Genomic DNA, 21,511 nt, shown 5'->3' on the forward strand with positions numbered 1-21,511 from the left:
GCGTATTGCGTCAGGAGATCTGGAGGCTGCTCTCTGGCCAGTCTAGCCAAATTGATGAGCCCCAGATGTCATGGGAGACCAGGAGAGAGCAATCTAGACAAACACCCAATGCTGACCTCTGACCCCCAAGCACTTCATGCCTGGTGTGGTATTGAACACCTGTAACTCTAGCACTCCAGACGCTAAAGCAGGAGGATCGCATGTTGAAGGTCATCCTGAACCCAGGAAATGATATTCATTGCTGTTCTCCCACAGGAATCGAAAAGTAGCACCCACACAAAACCTACACACAGTTGGTCATCCACTCTCCATGTTCAACCCCATATGTGTGTGCACACACAAACACAGAGATATTCACGATAAAGTGGAGTGTGTCTGAGGAATACAGAGAGTGTGGACCTCTGTCCTCCACACATGCGAAAAGAAAGCAGACAATAAGATAGTCGGACTGACTTTTGGCAAACTAGTAATCTCGATTATATGATAGGACCAAGCTTTATATAGTTACATTGCAATGATTATCAGACAATCAGAAAAAAAAAAGACCAAAGGAAACATAGAAGAAAACGAGATTGGGAAAGATGGTTGTAAAAAAAGATAATAGATTAGGTAAATATTTTAAAAGAAAATGGGTGGGAAATATTTGTCAGGTGTGTACTAACCAAATGAGGTTGTTATGGATATTAAAATGTATATTAATAAATGTACAGAGTTAATGCAACATGGTTAATTAAAATTGTAAAGCCCAAAGCCTTGGTATAGGTAGAGAGGATTTCCATATGTTATGAGAAGTTCTGGTCACCAGTGGCTGAGCTGTAGGCAAGTGTCTGAAGTCAGAATGGAGACAGCTGGGGATGTATGAGACAGAGAATAAGTTGGGAATCTTACATGTGAATAGACCATTCATTGACAGAGAACCAACAAGGGAAGAAGCTGTTTCCCAAGGCTTGTGAACTTGACGTTCCCAGACGTCACACAGACGAGAACATCTTCAGGCAGGTGGGTATCTTGAGCTCCAATGAGAATTCTTAGCTCACCAAGCACAGAGACAGTAATAAAGAATTAGGAGTAGATAACTTTCAGAGGAAATAGGAAACAAGAAAAGAGAGTCCAGATGTGGGGCTGGAGAGATGGCTCAGCAGTGCAGGATGCTTCCTGCTCTTCCGGAGGACTCAACCTCAGATCCCAGCCCCCACATGAAGGCTCATGACTGCCTGTCACTCTGACCCCAGAGGACCTGGTACCCTCCGCGGGGCTCTCTGAGTGTTATACTCACATGTGCATATACATTACACGCCCCCCACATACACATAAATAAAAACAAGATAAATCTTTTAAAACTGATTTTTAGAGATACCAGCTTAAAAATAAACTTACCTCAAAATGTATCAGATTACCAAGAGCTTTTAAAAAACACACGTGTAGTATCTGATAACAGCCATGGAGTGAGAACTGCTAGGATCACTTTTTAAATATGTTGATATGAGGAAGGACAGCGCTAAACTACATTACTGTGTTATTTTATGTCATTGACTACTTAGAATTCAATTTCTTTACCTTTGATTTCTATATCCTTCATTTCCCATTTAGATATAAGTGGTTTTATTCCTGGGATATATATTTTTAATTTCTATTTTTCTCTTATTTTTTTCTGCATACACACAAATGCAGGTATGTGTTTGTGGACATGCAAATTTTTCCTCCTGGTTTGTAAAGAGCTCTTTGGGACGCAGTTAGCTAAACAAAGGGAAGGTCTAGAATATTTTCTTCTGATTCTAGGGCGCACCTGTGTACCTTGCGTTTATGGTATTTTGGAATGAGCATCCTTTGTTGGGGAGACTTGTGCACTGCCAGGGGGTTGTGGCACTTCTGTTCTCTGTCCACTAGATGTCAGGAGCGTGTTCTTGGTGGCAAGGATGTTGTTCCTGGAAAGTGGTTGATAGTGGGGAACCAAAACCACTCGTGTTTCAGAATGACTGGTTTAGAATATTGACTACTCATGCTCTCTTTGCAAAACAAACCCCTGAAAATCTTCAAATGTATGCGATACTTGATAGCATTAATCTGCACTGATCTGTATTTTTTTAAAAATTTTTACCTCAAATATCACCAGAAATCATCGTTATCATGGCCTCCCTCTCAGTCTAAAGATATTGTTCAACAACATTAGTTCCTGATGATTTCATTTCTGTATCTTAGCTTTAAAAATGATTTTTATATTGTTTCACATTTCCTAAGTGACACGAAACATCCACAAGTACATGGGAAGATTTGGCTTTAATGATGTGCTGTTTATAAAATATGAAACTTTTTCTGTGTCTGGAGAGATGGCTCTGCAGCATTTCCCATAACACTCACAAAGCTTGTTTTTCTTCTCGTGTGTGTGTGTGTGTTCCAGAAAGGAAATTGTTAAGAAATGGGGTTTATGTTTGTTGAATAATGAATACATTGAACATGTACTGAAGTTTCTAAACCCAAAGACCATTATGCTGTGTTGCAACACTGATTCTGCTGCTTTGGTTACTGAACAGAGATCTCTAGGTTTAAATTACCTGGCGCTTCTCACAGCTTCGTTGTACAGACTGTGTCTATGTCTTCACAATGTGAATTAAAACAAGAAATCCTAAAAAAATAATGAGGGCTTTTTTTTCAAATATCAAGTGTTAAGACTTGTTTATTTCAGAATTTCAAATCATGAGAAAAAAAATCAAAGAAACTGGATCAGTGGTGACCAAAAGTGGCCTCTTGGTGGTGCTGTTTGTTTCCATGAGAGATGTGTGTGTTGAGAGAGAGAGAGAGAGAGAGACAGAGAGAGAGACAGAGACAGACAGAGAAACAGAGATACTGGCAGGGAGACAGAGACAGGGAGACACAGAGAGAGGAGAAATCTTGCAAACAGATATGATATGTATCTTCCTCAGAATATGTAGTTTGAGCTCAGTGAAAGAAACTGTTTTGAATGATGCTATTTCCATGAAAAGACCAGGAGAGACCATGGTCCTGTCCCTCTGGAAGGCCACGATGGCTGAATTCCCACAATTCAGTGTTAGCCAGAATAGCCCTAAAGCAAAGCCTGCAGGCTGTAGGCAGGGAATCATTGCCCAAACAAAATGATAATCCTGCTAATGACCCCGCATTTTCCTGCCCAGTAATCTGTAACAAAAGCTACATGAACGATCAGGTGGAGCCTAAGTGCCTCGCTAAAGAAAAACTTGGAGGCACAAAACTTATTCCAGCCAATTGTGTGGAAACGGGAGAGAATAACATGGGGTTTCTGTTCCAGGGAGATGTGTCTGTGGGATGTGAGCAGTGGCCAGTGTGTGGAGAAGACCACCCTTCCTTACAGGCATACTGCCATCTGCGTAAGTGCATGCCCTCCAGGACACTGGAGATGCTAAAACGTAACTTATGTAGTGTTTTCTAGCTATCTGAGCACTTAATATCTTTGGAGAATATCCTTTTCTTGCATTTTCTATTTTTTTTCTCCATGGTGGAAAAGTATCACCAGTGGTTATCTGTTTTCTTGGCCTTCCTCTCAGTCTAAAGATACTGTTCAACAGCATTTGTCCCTGGCTACTTCATCCTGATTCTTATCTTTAAAAAAGATTTTTATATTGTTTCACGTTTCCTAAGTGACACAAAACATCCACAAGTACATGGGAAGATTTGGCTTTAATGATGTGCTTTTTATAAAACGTGAAACCTGTTCTGGGTCTGAAGAGATAGCTCTGGGGTTAAGCCCTTTCACTACTCTTCCAGAGGACCCGAATTTGGTTCACCACATAGAAATCCTGCCTCTGACAGCAGCTCCAGGGGATGCCCTGCCCTCTACCGCCCTCTACAGGCGGTGCACTCACGGACACATGCCTGACCCCTCATTGATGCACACATGCTCATAATTAAAATCGTAAAAATCTTAAGAAAGTCGTACAGCTCATGCTGCATTTAAAAATTTAACTAGTTCTTCTGGTGGATTTATTTGTTTCTTTCTTTCTTTTTTTAAATTTGTAAACAACAAAGAAACCTAGTTATACTTTCTATAATTTTCAATTCAGAGTCTTTCTGTTTCCCCCAACATTGGAGGTAGAATCCAGAACTTCGCCTGATCTCTACCTTAGCCACACTTTCTGATTTTTAAAGTAGGTTCTGGGTATTGAAGGACAGCTTACAAATGAAGGGGTAATTTTACCACCCCTACGACTTTATATTTTTTTGTATTGTTCGTGCTGCTGGTTCCTCATACAGCAATACTCATCTACTCTCTCCTCTTCTCCTGGGACCAGAGCCCAGCTGCAGAGCTCAGGGGTGAGGTAGAATGTATAACCTGGTCTTAAGTAAAACATACTTCCAAAATGTATTTGGTATAAGAATACTTGCCCAGTATTTTTTTTAATGCTTTCATTTTTTGCCAGTTTTTAGCAGCTCTACTGGGGTAGAGAGCTGAGTTCATTATTGTTCAGCTCTGAATAACATTGTAGAAATAATATACCTATCACTGTCCAATGATTTATAGTGTTTCTTTTTAAAAGAACTCTCCTTTTACCTGGGGCATGGGAAGGGGTTGAAGCTAAGCTGAAAAGTCAACATGACAGAAATCTGGGGTTAATGAAAGGGAATTGGAGGTGTTACCTAGATCAGTGGGTTCATCAAGGAGAGGCTGACTGGAATTCAATTGAGAGGTCTTTCCACAGCTAGCATGGTGTGAATGCTATCCATCTCTGAGGTGCCGTTCTTGGAATTCCATCCCATAGTACTACCACTGCTCCTTCCGGATGACTGGCGAGGGCTGGCTGCTGTGCTGTGGGGAGTATCAAGACGTTCTCGTCCTCGATGCTGGGACTCTGGCCGTCCTGCACACCTTTTCCTCTTCACAGTCTCCCGATTGGATGAAATGCATGTGCATTGTTCACTCTGTGAGGATTCAAGGTAAAGGTGGGCGTCCGTCTCAGTGTCTAAGAAGGTGCAGCGGCTGGTGAGATGCTACTGAAACTGTCAAGTTAGAGCTGAGGTCACTGCTGGTGTTTACCTTGTCCTGGGGGAAGCTCTTAGAGCCATGGCAGGGGAAAGCCAGATCTCCTCCACTAGTGGGTCAAGTTATTAGGAAGCCAGCAGGAGCTGAAGACACACAAAAGAGAATCTGTTTCTATGACCCAGTTCTTAGTTCTGCTTACTGAGAAGGACAGGCAGTTGGGCTGTTTGTGTGTTGTCTCTGACTTCCCTTCTTCCTTCCCTGCTCCTTGTTCCCTTCCCATCCCCTTCTCTTCTCCTCTCCCTCTCTTCCCTCCCTCCATCCCTCCCCGCCTCTGTGTGTGTGGGGGGGTAGCAGTGGGACACCTTTTCTTTTTCTGGAAATACCACTGAAACTCAGTTTCTGTAGATAGTAATGCCCGAGTGAAATGGGAATTGGTTTTACATTCCCATCTGTAACAGGTTCAACACAACCATTGCCTGACAAGTTCCATGACTCTTTTTAGCTGAATTCTGCATACACACAGGGCATTAGAACCTGGATTCAAATCTTCCCTTTTACAAAAATCAAGCTAAGTATATTTTGCCAACCCAGTCCTGTGCAATCTTTGAGTGACTATGAGGTAATACTGACAACATCCTGGTCCACTGGCTGGCAGCTCCTATGTGACCTTCCTTCTCTTCACAGAAGATTCTCTCTTGGTTGTATCGGTAACCGGTGAGCTCAAAGTGTGGGACCTCTCTTCGTCCATCAACAGCATTCAGGTTGGCTTGGAAACCACTCGTTTTTGTTGTTGTTGTTGTTTGTTTGTTTGTTTTGTTTTTTAAATTATTTCAATCACTATTCATTGAAAATTTCAAACCATAAGAGTGATGCCTATTCACAGCTGAAGGTTTAAATGGTATCTTTCTAGGGGTAGGCACCAAGGCATTTGAATTGTGTCCTTCCAGCCAGGACTCCATACATAATATAAATAGATTTATTTACACACACACACACACACACACACACACACACACACACACACTCACACACAGGGGAGGGGTAGGGAAAGAAAAAGATTATATTTTTAATTTAAAATATGAGAGTAGACATTGCTTTATCTCCTCCCACTAGGACTCTTCTAGGGTATAGGAGGGTGACTTTCCTGAGGCATAGCCACCTGGCCCCTAACATCAGACCAGAGACAAAGTAAGGCACAAAAGGGGAAGGAAACACAGGATATGTTAGGCTTCCCAGCACAGTCTGTGGCAGTTTCTTCATTGAGGATCTGAGATATTGTGTTGCTTGGCACTCATTAGACACCCCCACACCACCCAGCACTATCAGAAGTTTACAGAAGAGTTTGCTGCCCATTGTTGTCTATGCCTGCCTTTTTTCATAGCCCATCTCGTATTGTTTCCTTGTGGTTTCAGTCATTAAGACACTACCAGTTTGGGTTGTTATTGTTTGTGAATTTTTATGCCCTTCCCTTTCTGCTCTGGCTGAAAGAAAGTAACTTTATGTACTCACCACTCACTGTGGTTCCTTGTAGAATGGTGTTTGGTTGATTATCAATAATAAGTCCTTGAATCTTAAGGGTATTTGTGCACATAGCTTCTTTATATAGTAGTGTTTAGGTCAAAACATGGGAAAGGAAGCTTGGATGCTTTCCCCTGACTAATGATAGGAAGGAGCTCTGTCACATATGAGGGCTGTGCCTTTTGTTTATGCAGATATCTCCTGGGTTTTGTATTAAGATCTTTTTTGCTCTTAAAGGAGAAGCAAGATGTCTATGAAAAAGAATCCAAGTTTCTTGACTCCTTCAACTGTCAGACAATACGCTTTTGCACGTACACAGAGAGACTCCTGTTGGTGGTGTTTTCTAAGTGTTGGAAGGTAAAGTACCAGTGATAATACAATTGCAATGTTTTTCTTCTAACCGTGAAAATATGATTTAAATATTGGGGGAAAACCCTTAATGTAATGACGTTAAGACATGGAACGGTCTTTTATTCCTGTCTTACTGCTGTGCGTTCCATTTCTTTGCTCCCTAAGATAGTAAATGTGAACCAATCCATTCTAGTTTATCAATCACAAACAAATAATGATGAAGATCATTCCCCTGGACTGGAGAAATGTCTTGGTGCTTAAGAGCACCAGTTCCTCTTGCAGAAGACCGGGTTCTGTTCCTGGCACCCACATAGCAGCTTACAAATGTCTGTGACTTCCCAGGGATCTTACGTTCTCTTCTGGCCTCTTCAGGAATTCGTGCGTGTGATACATACATGCAAACAAACACTCATACACATAAAATAAAAAAAATCATTAAAAAGAGAAAAGAATCTTCAAATCATTTTTCAAAACAATGTCTGCCTTTACTATTTAGAAGGCTAGTATTTGCTACAAATAAAGATGAACCATAATTCTGGATTGCTTTTCTGTTGAGTCACTACCATGTTTTTAGGGAACATTTATTCTTTTCTCATGACTCTATTCTGTCATTTCTCTGAGAGTAAAACAAAGATCATCCAATGGCAGCTTGATTTTCTTTAATGTTTCACATAACTGCTATTGGAAGTCTATCTGACTTGGGCTATGATAATACATTGTTGCCAAATATTTAAAATCCTCAAGCTAGCTAAGGCTTCCTACTACACAGACATCTCACACATAAGGAATTTTTAAGTGCTATTCTGAGACTATTCATGTGGGAAGAATAAAGCTATTTTAAAATGTACAATTTGGCTTCCCATGCTTAACAGACACACGGCGAAATAAGCCAGCCAGATACCTTTATCCACTGCAACCTCCCTTAGGTTAAACATGGAAGGATACGTCCTGTGAAATATAAGAAAATTACATTTTATCTTCATCCACGAGTACAGTATGTATGTGCTTAACATGTAATAGGCTGTAGCATTAATTCCATCATCTCCATAGTCTTTGTGATCATAACTCACAGCTAATCTTACAGGCGCACTCTATTTCCGGTCTTTATTAATTTACGGTTGCACTGTCTTGCAGATTTATGACTATTGTGACTTTTCCCTTCTGTGGACTGAAGTTAGTAGAGACGGGCAATTCTTTGCTGGGGGAGAGGTGCTGGCTGCCCACAGGATCCTTGTTTGGACAGAAGACGGTCACAGTTATATCTATCAGCTGTTGAACAGGTGGGCTCAGATGGGAACAGCGTTCAGAACATTCAGGTAGAAAATGAACTTGGGGAGGTTTATTATGGAAAACCCTCTGCATGCAGCCCCTGATCAAAACCCAGAACAAAACAACTTTGGCACTGGAAGATTTCCTCTGGGCTTGCCAGGCGCCTGCCTTTGTACGGCACAGCAGGGGATGAAGGCATGAGATTAGCCATGTAGAACCTGTACAGCTGATGCGGGGCTTTCAAAAAGTCACTCGTAATTATTAACCCAACAATTTCTAACTGGAGTTCAGAAACTCGAGCGAACAGTGCCATCCGGCTTTTGAAAGTGGAAGTGGGGAAGGAAGCAAATGAAAGACCCTAAATCTTGTTTATAATTTTCTCCATGTAGTGGGCTTTCCAAATGCATGTGCCCCGCCGATGGAGGCGTCCTGAAGGGGACCGTCTACCCTCACTTACTCTGCTCCACTTCTGTGGAGGAAAATAAGGTAAGGCAGGAGGAGTGGCCTCAAACCGGCTTCTTGCTTTGGAATAGACTCAGGCTTGCAAAAAAAAAAAAAAAAAAAAAATGAAATCAAAGCATCAGATCAAGTTGTTAATGAGAAAATCAACTTTGAGTGTTAATGGCTCCCAAAGAGAAAGTGTCATCCGTAAGAATTGTTGATTGATACAACAATGCCTGTTCATTATAGGAAAATTACAAGTGTGGAGGAAAATAAAGAAGATATTAAAATTCTGATTTCACCACCATAAATATTGACTGTTTGCCCACTTCAACTGTTGAAAAGTCTGCAGGACTGGTATGAGTAACACGTACATACCCTTTGCCTACATGCACCAGTTACTGGGATTTTATTTTATGGATTCTCTCATACACATAATACACACATCCCATGTTTTTCCTTTGATCTATTCCATAGCACCTTAACATTTTGATATACCTGCTCCAATTCTGAACCTTTATGAAAATGGTTTTTAGATTTAAAAAACAAAACAAAAACCCCCAAACGTAACTATACACCCAGATCATTTTCACGTGTACTTAGCTGTTCTTTGTAGACTATATTTTTCTTCAAACATCTGTAATTAAGGTTTCCAGCAGATGCTTGTGAATATAATTGCGAGCTTCCTACTTGGCTTAATGATACTTTTGACAGTTAACCACATCTGAGATCTAAGTAACTGTTTTATTCCAGGGTTGTTACTCAAAATGATTTTTAACCTGTAGACTCAGTCATCAGTTAATTACCCAAAAAGGTGCTTCGTGAAGAGGAAGAGCTTTATGTGACACATCAAGCATGAGAGCACTCAGCTGTGTGCAGAATAATGATTTGATTAATTAGGCAGCAGAGCTCTGGGAAACCCCAAAGCCATGATGCCCTGCGAATATTTTGCTGAAAAAAAAAAACTTGGTTAAAAATCTCTCAGCCAAAACTGAGAACCCTGGGTGCTGCTAGGGCAGGAAAAAAAAACCCAAACCAAAAAGCACACCAACAACAAAACCTTTAAAATGACAGCGTGCATCAGGAATATTTCTAAAGTCCTCCATGAGAAGCAGGTGAAGCCTTGTCACAAGCAAGCTGTGGTTCATTCAGAAAGGCATTTTTGTTACTCTGAAGAGCCTGCTGTTTGCTCCCCTTTGGCCTCAGAATGAAGTTTTACCAACGAAATTTTCCACAGAAACCAAATGTCACTCAGAAATTCCTACCCTAACAAGCAAATAGCAAAACTATATAAAACCATTGTTTTAAAATTGGAACGCTGGGGCTGGAAAGATGGCTTAGCAGTTAAGAGCACTGGCTGATCTTCTAGAGGACCTGGGATTAATTCCCTGCATGCTCATGGTGGCTCACAGCCGTCTGTAACCCCAATTCTAGAGGACCCGATGTCCTCTCCTGGTTTCCACAGGAAGGGAACACACACGGTACACAGATATATATATATATATATATATATATATATATATATATATATATATATATATATGCAAGTAAACACTTATATGCATAAAAGAAAACATTTTTAAATGAAAAGTTATCTGGCTTTGTCTCTCCAAGTATGAACACAAAAACAGATGGTTCATTTTCCAATAATTCTTCTTCAGATATCCAAGTTTCTCTGTCCCTCACATCATATTTTAAGTATAAGAAGTAACTAGAAGCTAGTGAACCATAGACAGAATAATCTCAGTTTAAGATTTTGATCACAGTAAACCAAGAGGAGAGCATTCTGCAACAACATGGCACTGGCCAGGGTCAGTGTTTGGAGTTCCACCATGAAATTCTGTCTGCTATTTCAGCATCATTGAGGGCTCTCATTGGTTCCTACTGTGAACCTATCTACTGATGGGTTTGTGGTGCACCCTGCAAGTCTCAGATGAAAGAGGGCTGCAGGTCCAACGTGGGCAGTTGTGTACAAAACAAAAATAATGATGGCAGAGGTCACTAAGATGTATTTCAGCTTTATCGTTTACAAGCACATACAATGCCTCACGACTTCAGCTGCCATTAGGAGGCCATTTTGAAACTGACATTTGGAGAGATTACTTTCAAGGATTTAAACTTGGGAGTTTTAATCTTATAATAGGTCTGATTATGAGTTCTTAGAGCCAATAGCTGGTTAATAGTTCTGGAAAAGGATACTGAGGACTGTATATATGAATATGTGTGTGTGTGTGTGTGTGTGTGTGTGTGTTGTATTATTTTAACTGCAATAACACTGAAGCAACTGAGAGAGACTAGACCTGTTTGGTGAGCTGTATCATAATGAACACACAGGATTTTGACTAAGATTCTTACACTCAAGGTTGTTTTCTCCAACCGTGGTTAATTCAAGCCCTTTCTCTAGCTTTCTTCACATGTAAGCTAAAGACCACAACAGCACAAACTCATAGCCTTGGAGTTTTTTAATTGATGATATTTCTTTTTTATACTAAACATGTATCCAGTCCTTATTGCTAAGGCTTTCATGAAGGAAAACACACACACACACACACACACACACACACACACACACACACACACACACGGTTAGGTACTTGTGTCATTTCTCTGATGCTTAGCAAGTGATCTTATTTCCCTTATTTTTAATAGAGGCTTTTGTTTATTTTTAACTTTAAGTCACAGATTATTTCATTTAATTCACTTGAAATTTTTGAAACATTGCCAAATCATTTTAAAAGTCTTGGTTCAGTTTTGAAGAGTTACTTCTCTCTTCCCAGTGGTCAGGACATTGATTATTACCTGACCCAGGCTCATGGTTTATTTTTCAGAGCCTGCATTTCGTCATGGGCTACATGAATGAACGGAAAGAACCTTTTTACAAGGTACTTTTCTCTGGAGAAGTCTCAGGAAGAATCACGTTGTGGCATATCCCAGATGTTCCTATATCTAAGTTTGATGGTTCTCCTAGAGGTAAGGCAGTTTTGTTCCCCCTCCCCCATCTCATTTTAATATGGTGTCTCATTAGGTACACAAGCTGCCTTTGAACTCAAACTCATAGAGTTCTGCCAGCTTCTGTCTGCCAAATACAGAGATTAAAGGTGTGTCCCCTATGCCCCGCTTGCCACTTTCCATGTGTTTTACTTAATTTAAACTATGTGTATATGTTTGTTGTGAATATGCACACATTAGGGCAGGTTCCTACAGAAGCCATTGGTGTCTGAGCCTCTTTGGAGCTAGGGTTACAAGAAGTTGTGAGCTATATAATGTGGGTCCTGGGGACTGAACTTGGGTCCTCTGAGCCATCTGTCTAGCCCCAACAGTTTCAGTTGCTAATCTTATTTTCTGAAAAGTAACTTGTACAGACACCAATATTGAAACAGATATAATTAAAGTTTGGGGATCTAATGCACAAATGCAACCAACATAATTCAAATGAACTTCAGTTGAACATCCCAAGATATAGCTATCTGTTTATGTCTGTCTATCTATCTATCTATCTATCTATCTATCTATCTATCTATCTATCTATCTATCTATCTATGGTCTGAATGTGACTGAACTTTTCCAATGGGTTCATACTTCTAAAGAAATGATATCTTTACGTATTTTTCCTATCTATTGTAAATAAATAGACCAACTTTTCCCTGTACATGTGTTCCTTTCAGAAATACCAATAACTACCACCTGGACTCTTCAGGATAACTTTGATAAGCATCAAATGGTGTCACAGAGCATCGCAGACCATTTCTCTGGGTCCAGAGATGAGGTGGGAGAGACAGTCACCATCACCTCATCAGAGTACGTTCCAAATCTTGATAAACTCATCTGTGGCTGTGAGGATGGGACCATTTTCATAACTAAGGCTCTGAATGCTGCCAAAGCTGGACTTCTAGAAGGGGGCTCTTTATTGAAAGGTGATTGACTTTTTCTTTTCCCTATTTACCTAATTTATCTGATCTTCAACAAGCTATACAAACATGATTCAGAGATCTCAGACCTTTGCTGGCAATTGCAGATAAACTTGTATATAATTTAATACCAAATTAAGCCTGAACATGGGGTTTGCGAGGACTCAGTCAGAGAGGTGTACTGCTCCACCAGAAGTTTCGCTCCCCACTTTAGTTCCAACTTTGGCTTCTACCAAAGGCCACTGTGCATCCTAGTGTCACAGTACTTCCTGAAACTGTGTGTGTGTGTAAGTACGTGTATACGGGGATGTGCGAGCACACGGACATACTAGCACACTGTGTGCAGTCCTTTACTTACATTAGTAAAATCGATGCCATGCTGAGTCATTATTAAATAAATATTAATGAAATAGTTTTGCTGCTCATTATTCACGAGCTCATTTTAAGTAACAAGTAGTAATCAGAGTTTAAGTTGAAAACCTTTCTGTTAATCAGTGCTGGGGTTTTCCAACCTCTGGCTACTATGGAAGATTTGGAATTGATTATCCTTGAATGACTACATCAATATTAGTTTGTGATTTTGATTTTGGAAATTAAGCTCTCTAAAGGACTTATCTCAGTATATACATGAGTATCCAATAATCACCTGTGAAATTGCAAGTGTGCACCTGAAGATTGACCGCCTTTTACATTTTTAAACATTTAAATCTTTACTAATGAGGAATAAAATGGCATTTTCCTGTATTTATTTGTATGTCCTTGTTAATGAAGTTAATAATAAGAACACAGACTCTGTGCATTGTGACAATTAATACCTACTTATTTAAATAAGTGTTATTATTCAATGAGTTGTCATATAAGGGGAGGGAAAGTAGAAGGGCATGGAGATTTTTGAATATGTAGTAAAAATTGTATGGTTTTGGATTTTGTTTTTTCTTTTTCCTTTGTGTGTGTTGGGGGTTATACTTAGGGCATTATGAGTGCTAGATAAGCATTTTACTATGAAATTTCACAAATTAACTTCCATTTTCTTCTTCTGCAGTACTGGAAATCAAACACATCCTAAATTTCATTGTTTCGTTTCGTTTTCCTTATTCTTTTTACACATTTCTTTTCTCAATTAGAATGTTCTCTTCTAGTCCCCATTCTGATTTTCAGCACACTTAGGTACTCACTGGGTCTGTGATTGACAGCTAAACAGTAAACAGCAAGGACTCTGGGAGAGATAATAAGTAGAAAAATGGCTGCCATTAAAAGTCAGAGAAACTGGCGACTGTAGACATTTTAATCTGGACCAATTTATCCCAATATCAAGAAAATAAACAGAAATTTACACTTGACGGGCAGCTTCTGAACAGACACTCATTACTGCCTGCTGAGGCCAGAAGATGAAACAAAACAAAATGACAGAACTTTGAGATTCCTTTTCGGTTTGAATAAAGAGACTGGCAAATGGTTTTCTCTAATGGTGGGAACGTGAATAGCAATGGAGGGAGCGGGAGGAGCTAGAGGCAAGAGAAGCAGGTTGCCAGCAGGCTCAGTTCTACTTCAGGTCTTGTTTGAAACCATGCGCCCAGGTACCCACTACCCACGTGTCCATGTGCTTCCCTGGGGCCAGGCATGTGCTGAGAATGTATTCATTTCACTCTACAGTTTGTCCCAAGCAAGGGTGGTTGTTAGTACCCGTATCTTAGAGAGGTGGGTAGAATGTGCGAGTCAGAAGAAAGGGTCAAAAGGATCGATGTGTCCGGGTCTGTGGCGGCACGTGTAGGAAGTGATTGTTCACAGGTAAAGGGGAAGATTCCTGGAGCAGCTAAGATTAAACACTGTGCCCAGCTTTTGACACGAGGAGTTGCATGACCTATTCGAGCCTGGGATACCTTACCTGTAAACAACGAGAAAGAAGTAGAACTTGATAATCTCAAACATCTTTCGTAGCGAAACGTCCTGTGATATTTGCTTTTCTTTTCTGTTAAGTTTAACTTGGCCGTTCATGTGACGAGGGAGTATGTGACTAGTCCCCTCATGTTATAGAATGTCAACAACCATCAGCAAACAGGAGACTTGAACAACCTAGCTTTCTGTCTCGCTCAAAACTTGGTCTAGCTTCTGATGAGGAACGTTGCTTTTGAGATGGCCTACTAAGGCTGCTCGTCAATCTTCTCAGCCAGCTGCGTCCGTATGGTAAAAATGCATGACCTGGAAAATAATTTTGTGCTCTTTGGTGTCTGACCGCTTTCCAGATTCCCCGTGCCACACCCTTCTCAGAGGTCATCGCCACAGTGTGACTTCATTACTTTACCCTCACAGTCTTGCTTCAAAATTAGACCAAAGTTGGATGGTGTCTGGAGATCGGGGCTCCTATGTGATCCTGTGGGATATTTTTACTGAGGAAATTCTGCACACATTCTTTTTGGAAGCTGGTCCAGTAACAAGACTTTTGATGTCACCAGAGAACTTGAAAGTAAGTAAACAGGAAGAGTAACACGTGGTATAAAAAAGCAAATGGCAACAAAACCTGCATTCCCAGAAGTAATCGAACAGAGCACAAAGAACAAATACACATTCTGTCAGCCCACAGTTAGCCAATTTTGCCAACCTTGCCTTTAACTCTGCAATACAAATTTTAATTTTACTATAGTGTGTCACACCAACCATGTTTTTAAAGTAAACACTGGGTCACTTACAGCTTTATAAAAAAAATCCTCTTAATTACCTACTAAGTCGTCATTTTTTTCCTCCCTAGTTCTATCTTAATTTTTCGTATGGAATTTTAAAGTAAATTCAAAGGTTGTGCAGAAACAAGTCAAAGAACATAGGGATACATAAATACAGATTCAGCTTTTGTTTCCTATTAAGTACTGAATGAGCATTTGAGAAATGTTGAGCTTGTGGGCACCATCTGCTTTGTTAGAGGACATGACATCGTGATAGTTCCTGTCTTTTCGAGAGATGTCAACTTAAATCCAGTTCACAAAGAGTTACATGTTAGACCGTGAATTGGATTTTAGGGGGAAAGTATGTGGCAAGGTGTTTGGTACGTTAGGTTGGCTAATAAAATCACATCCATATGGGTACACTTGGAGACATCGATGCTGTATGTTGGTGATAAGATGTGAAACATGTTTCTTGGTCACAAAGGGTTAAATTAAACAGTGAAATGCTGCTCTAGAAACCGTGGAATATATTTTATTCCAAGGCTCTCTGCTATTCCTACATGGTTTATTCTGCATCCCCTCCATCTTTTTTCCCTCTGAATTATTTCAGCTTCACCGGTTTAGGACGCAGTGTTGGATTGACCTTGTGTGGGCCATATCATGTATGCTCATTCATAGTCATATGATTTATATTCTTGTGACTGTGTGTGTGGTATGTGGTGTGTGTGTGTGTGTGTGTGTGTGTGTGGTATATGGTGTGTGTGTGTGTATGTTTGTGTGTGTGTGTGTGTGTGTGTTTGCATGTGTGTGTGCTGGGTTTTGTTTATGGTGTGGTATGTATGTGTGTGCTTTTGTGTGTGTGCGTATGTATATACGTGTGTGTCTCCGTGTATGTGCCAGGTTTGTGTTTATGGTGTGGTGTGCATGTGTGGGTTTGTGTGTATGTATATAGTTCATATATGTGTTGTATATGTGTACACATGTGTGTGCCTGTGTGTGGATCTGTTTGCATGTCTGGGTATGTGTGTTTGTGCATGCATGTGTGTGTGTGTGTGTGTGTGTGTGTGTTTCTGCATATTCTAGAAGCTGTGGAATATACCTGTGTTCTGTAAAACAGGATGTCTGGAGAGCCATGACACCTGACCCGTTCTGAAGTCTAGGCTCCATCTATATCATATCTGCCATTTTGTAATTTCTTTCCTCCATAGGATTTCTTTAGTTCCCTTAGAATTGGAGAAGAAAACTTGCTCTCCACTGCCCCCACAGAGTGATTAGCCATCAGTTACCCTGGAGCTGTCATTCTGGATGGCTCAGCAGCCCCCCATGTGGTACTAAAGATTGAGTTTGGGCCTATGTGCATGCTGGAAAAATGTCCTTTATTACTACATCCCCAGGTCACTCATTAAACTTAATTCTTTTTTCATTTTATCTACTAGTTGCCCATGTTGGGTGGTGAAGCTGACCACTGGTGACTTTGGCAACTGTCTGGAGGAGCACTGTCTTATGAACCTCTTTCTGTCCTTGTGAGAAGGCACCTTCAGCAGGAGCATCTGATGCTGCCCTGGTTTAGATTATGTCTACACTAAGTTTCCTGTTTGGATTAGAATCTGGAGTTCTGGGAACTGTACCAAATCACATTTTGAGGCTTTAAGTGGGAAATCTCAGCTCTCAATACCCTTGGGCCCAAGTTTGTGACCACAAATAGCTTCTTTTTGTGGTGACAAATGAGTTCTGGGGTTTATTGTGTTCTGTGCCATTTCCGACATCAGCACTGGCTGCTGAATTTGCTGAGTAATGGGGCCCTTCTCTCTCTTACAAGAGGATCTGGCTGTTCCCTTTCCCCTTCACTTCTGCCTTCACACCTTCCTGGTGGGCTGGTGCGTTTAAACTCTGCTCTGTATCTACAGCTGATCCATGTGTGCCCTGTGAGTAGTTCTGTGCAATGCAGAGACTCACTTTTGTGAATGCCGGGGAAGAACAGTGCAGGGAGAGTTAACTCCCTCATCAGGGTAGTATGTGACGTCTCACTTAAGTCAGCCTGTTGTGTTTCTACAGCGAAGCGATGGTCAGATCCTCTGCTGTGTGTGTGGTGACCATTCTGTTGCTCTCCTTCACCTGGAAGGGAGACGGTGCCTCCTGCGTGCCCGGAAGCACCTTTTCCCTGTGAGGACGATCAGATGGCACCCAGTCGAGAACTTTCTCATTGTTGGTTGTACAGATGACTCTGTCTACATCTGGGAAATTGAAACAGGTAAGCAGAAAAGTGAGCCCTGTTTTTCTGTTGTCTATGGTGTGCCAGCGTTTGTCCAGAAGGAAAGTTCCATAATTCACTCAGTGATGACTCAGTTGTTTTACCTTTAGGTTTGGGCTACATTTATAGCTTTGGTGGAAGTGTAGGAAATAAAACATAGTGGCCTAAGTCAGATCCTGACCAGCTGATGATTAGCTGACAGGGCAGCGCTCAGGAATGAGCCGGATATTTCTGGAAGCTATAAATAAAAACATAAGTTATCTACTTTAATTATTAACAAGAGAGAAATTTAGTGTCCTACTGGTCTCAAATTATCATTAAATTCTGCCTTCTTCAGCATAGTCACCAACTCAGCAACATTTTGAGCTAATTGATGATCAGTAATAATGGAATATAATTAATTATAAAAACTCCAACAAAACTTGAGTCAGGGAAACTGAAGACTAAGCAGTTCAACTGAACTTTTTGATTCTGCACCATAGAGCTTGCGGGTTTGGAACGTTGAAGGGGTTTTCTTTTTCCATCCAAGTTTGATTAGAGGTCTGAAGAAAGAATAATCCATTTCAGAAAAGACTGGGAACATACCAAATAAAGGAGTTGTAATTACTGACTATGAGTTAGAGGGGCTCTCTCGGGAGTGTGTTCCACAGAATCTACAGCACGGTTGTTATTGATCAAACAGTGCTGGTTTGTGTTGGGTGTTGTTTATAGACTGGGTAGGTCCTAATATAGTTTAGACTTATACTTTGCCAAAGTAATTGCAGTTTTTTCTCTGTGTATATACTTGTGTATCACGCACATTTAGTACTGGAGGAGGCCGGAGGAGGGCATTGTATCCCCAGGGATTGGAGTTCTAGTTGTAAGCTATCACATGGATGCTGGAAATCGAAATAAGGTCCCCTGCAAGGCAGCCAATGCTCTTCACTCCTGAGCCATCTTTTCAGCTCAAATTTAGAAAAATTTAAAAATCTGTATATAATCTATAGATCTGAGAGATAGTTAAATATGGTGGGTAGAAAAGGCTCTGAAGCATTGACTGCCTCTAGGACCTGTTAGGGAAGAAATTTCTGGCCATGGGCAAATCACTTGGCTTGTCTGCAAGACAATTCCTTTGTCTGTGGAGTAGATATAACAATACAGGATTAGATTAAATATTTCTCATATTGGAAAGCAGCAGTAAGTCATTAGTAATATTAACTAGACCATCATCATCATCATTATCATCACCATCACAGACTATAGTAGATTTTAACTTCCTCTGTAAAGCCCTTACCTGTAAAACACAAGTGCTTACTCTTTTATGCAGTTTTTCCATTTAATTTTCATAGATAATAGAATTGAGAACAAATAAAGAATTATGTCGTCCCTCACAAAGGTTCATGGTTCTACTATATAAGCTGAGCCAAACAATCCACCTCACTATCAGAACGCACATGCTATAAATCCTCTCTAGCTCCTTACTGTTACACATGATTCCATGCCAATAAACAGATGCCTATATTCCAATTCTAGTTCTAGCAGGAAGATGAATTCCACTCATTTATAAAATGATGAGAAATTCACAAATATTTGCAAGTGTGTGGGAAGGGGTGAGGGAGCAGGCTAAGGGTGAGGGGTGAGTGATGAGTTCCTTAACACATGAGCATGGGCACCCTCAGGGATCTCTCTCTCTTCCTCTTCCTGTCCTGCCAAACGAAGCAGAAAGAACCAGGATTCAACTGAGAACCAGGAAGTCCAGAGGATGCTCTAGCAAGACATGCAAGGTGGAAGGAGGAAGAGGACGATGCCATTCTCGTCCTCTTACAATCGTCTTCATTGTTTAATCTCACTAGACATCAGAGGTGAAAGACTGGTTCTCGACATCCGTCTCAGTGAGCATGGAACAGGATACAGGAGATAGGAACAGATGGGCTGGGCTGTCCAGTGGGTAATGATTCGTGTAGTGGCTGTCACTGGTGGGACATATTTGAACTCAGGAGTCTCCTAGAATTGGCTACAAATACCGTTTCTGTAGAAGTGTTGTGTCAAATAAGCGAATATAATCAAAATCAAATGGATCAAATAATTTCCTGCCAAATTAACCTATGGAGTGTTCGTTCTGAATGAGGTTATTTACCTGTGTTAACTATGTTGGTATCCTTAAAAAGAGAATCGACTCAATCTAAGTACTATTACTTATATATTTGTCTGAGTCTTCATATGGTCATCAGACTTCCGACTTCCTTTAAACTAAGTTTACTTCATTTCTTTTAGCCTTGTGCCTGGTATCAATTTTCTGGAGGGGTGCCTTTAATTCCTTATCCCTTTTTTTAGGGGGGTGCTTAAGGGTGCCTTTCTTTTTTTCAGGTCTATGCATACTTACAGTTATGAGTATGGGTATTTTGCCTGCATATATATCAGTGTACCCCATGTCTGTGGATGCTAGATCTCCTGGAATTAGTGTTACACGTGCTTTTGAGCTGCCGTGAAGTGCCGAGAGTCAAACCCAGGTCCTCTAGAAGAGCAGACAGTGCTCCTAACATCTGGGCCATCTCTCCAGCCCCATTTGCTTAATATTTAAAGGACTATCTTTTCCTTCCCTAGCTGGCGATCAAGCTGGCTAAGGTGGTACCACCTTCTTTATCATACTTTAATTTTTAGTCTTCTTATATAAAAGTGAAAAGAAAATCCGGAGTCAGAAATATTTTTCACATGTATTTTCATAATGTTAGGGAGTAGAAAATCCTGGCTAAGACCAAAACTGGTTAAGAGGAGCCTAAGAAATAGAATACACCCACTCACTGATGCCCCCAGCACACAGCTAAACGAGCTAGTGAATGGATGGATGAGTAGTAAGTAGTGTTCCTGGGCCTCAGAGGCTGAGGGCCTGAGGTCTCAGCTTCAACCCTTCTTGCCTCGCTGCTGCCTGGTTGTAAGCGGCCCCGAGATTTCTGCTCCACATATCCCACAGGGTCCTGAAGCTGGTGGTGCCTCCTCAGAGGGAGGACAATGCCTTTCCTACTCTCAGTTTTTCTGGGCCTTTGTCCCCTTGCCTGTGGCCGTGCAATTCACTCAACAGGGTTTGAAACACATGACTGGATGTGTTCTTTGTTCAGTACCCGGCCTTCTCTACACACAAAGAAGGAATCAATGGACAGAAGTGAGTCAGACATTTCCCAGCACCTGCACACGTCCAGAGCCCAGAGTAGGGGGAAATAGCCTGTATCAGTGGGATAGGAAATGAAGGAAAACGGCCTAGAAAGGAAAGGCATTCTAGAGCTACACCCCCGTGCCGCTTTCATGCTGAAACTGTATGCGGTCTTTCTTTCTGTGACAGGTGGCATGGTTGGATGCATGTCTGGGTGATGCTCTTGGGCTAAAGGTGGGCAAGCTCACCTCATGGATGACCAACAGAAGGGGTTGTTGGTTAGCACTGAAGGCTCTTGTTCTGGCTGAGGGCAGAGCTAAAGCATCGAGTGCTGAGAGCTTCCAGTTTTCCTTATTGATCTACTGGATGTCCCGTGATGTTTAGGCCTGATTAGGAAGGGGAAAAATTGGAGATGTCATTTTGATTAATATTTGTGCTCCCACAGCGTGTTTGGCACTGAGGAGTCTGGGCCTCACTGCCGCATGGCTGACACAATAGGAGTAATACATTACCGATTCTTCCCCTGCATGCACACCAGAAATAATTTTCTGCTCTGAGCTAATTATTCCTTTTAGACATTAAGTTTAGTGTGTTTCGTGTTTACAGTAACAAGTTTGCAGGGCAGAAACCTATACATTGAATTTCTTATGTGCCGTTAATGTAATGGTTATTTTTGCTCCTGAATGTTTTCTGCTCGACTCGTGGTGCTGAACACAGTCCTTATCGGGCCACTTAATTATTATTATTATTATTATTATTATTATTATTATTATTATTATTATTTTTTGTGGGAAGAATGAAATCTCATTTGCTGAAAGATAAAACATTTCTTGAAGGGATGGTTCAGTAGTTCTTAGTACAAGACTGAATTGTAAATATTTAGTTTTGGGGCCTTATGATTTCTTCTATAACTTCTGAACCTGCTCTGATAGCTTCAGAGAAGCTGTATAGAATATTTAGAGCACAGACAAGGCGGTGTTTTAATGAAAACTATTCACAGAACAGGCAACTGTGGAT

General features: G+C 40.9%; 1 protein-coding gene across 3 annotated transcripts in view; it reads left to right on the forward strand.

The window, feature by feature from the left end:
- Wdr72 (WD repeat domain 72) overlaps positions 1-21,511 on the forward strand; it is a 183,232-nt gene that overhangs the window by 26,941 nt on the left and 134,780 nt on the right. For 2 of the 3 annotated variants that reach the window (XM_039081139.2, XM_063265177.1), the window contains exons 4-13: positions 3,284-3,362; positions 4,752-4,926; positions 5,657-5,733; positions 6,728-6,847; positions 7,976-8,121; positions 8,500-8,596; positions 11,380-11,521; positions 12,217-12,465; positions 14,703-14,923; positions 17,172-17,367. In XM_039081139.2, the coding sequence (XP_038937067.1) occupies positions 3,284-3,362; positions 4,752-4,926; positions 5,657-5,733; positions 6,728-6,847; positions 7,976-8,121; positions 8,500-8,596; positions 11,380-11,521; positions 12,217-12,465; positions 14,703-14,923; positions 17,172-17,367 (1,502 nt within the window). Of the gene's footprint in view, positions 1-3,283; positions 3,363-4,751; positions 4,927-5,656; positions 5,734-6,727; positions 6,848-7,975; positions 8,122-8,499; positions 8,597-9,660; positions 9,667-11,379; positions 11,522-12,216; positions 12,466-14,702; positions 14,924-17,171; positions 17,368-21,511 lie in introns of all 3 variants that reach the window. The other variant, NM_001135719.1, reaches the window with a different exon arrangement.

This window comes from Rattus norvegicus, chromosome 8 (genome assembly GCF_036323735.1).
Source record: "Rattus norvegicus strain BN/NHsdMcwi chromosome 8, GRCr8, whole genome shotgun sequence".
NCBI classification, from domain to species: Eukaryota; Metazoa; Chordata; class Mammalia; order Rodentia; family Muridae; genus Rattus; species Rattus norvegicus.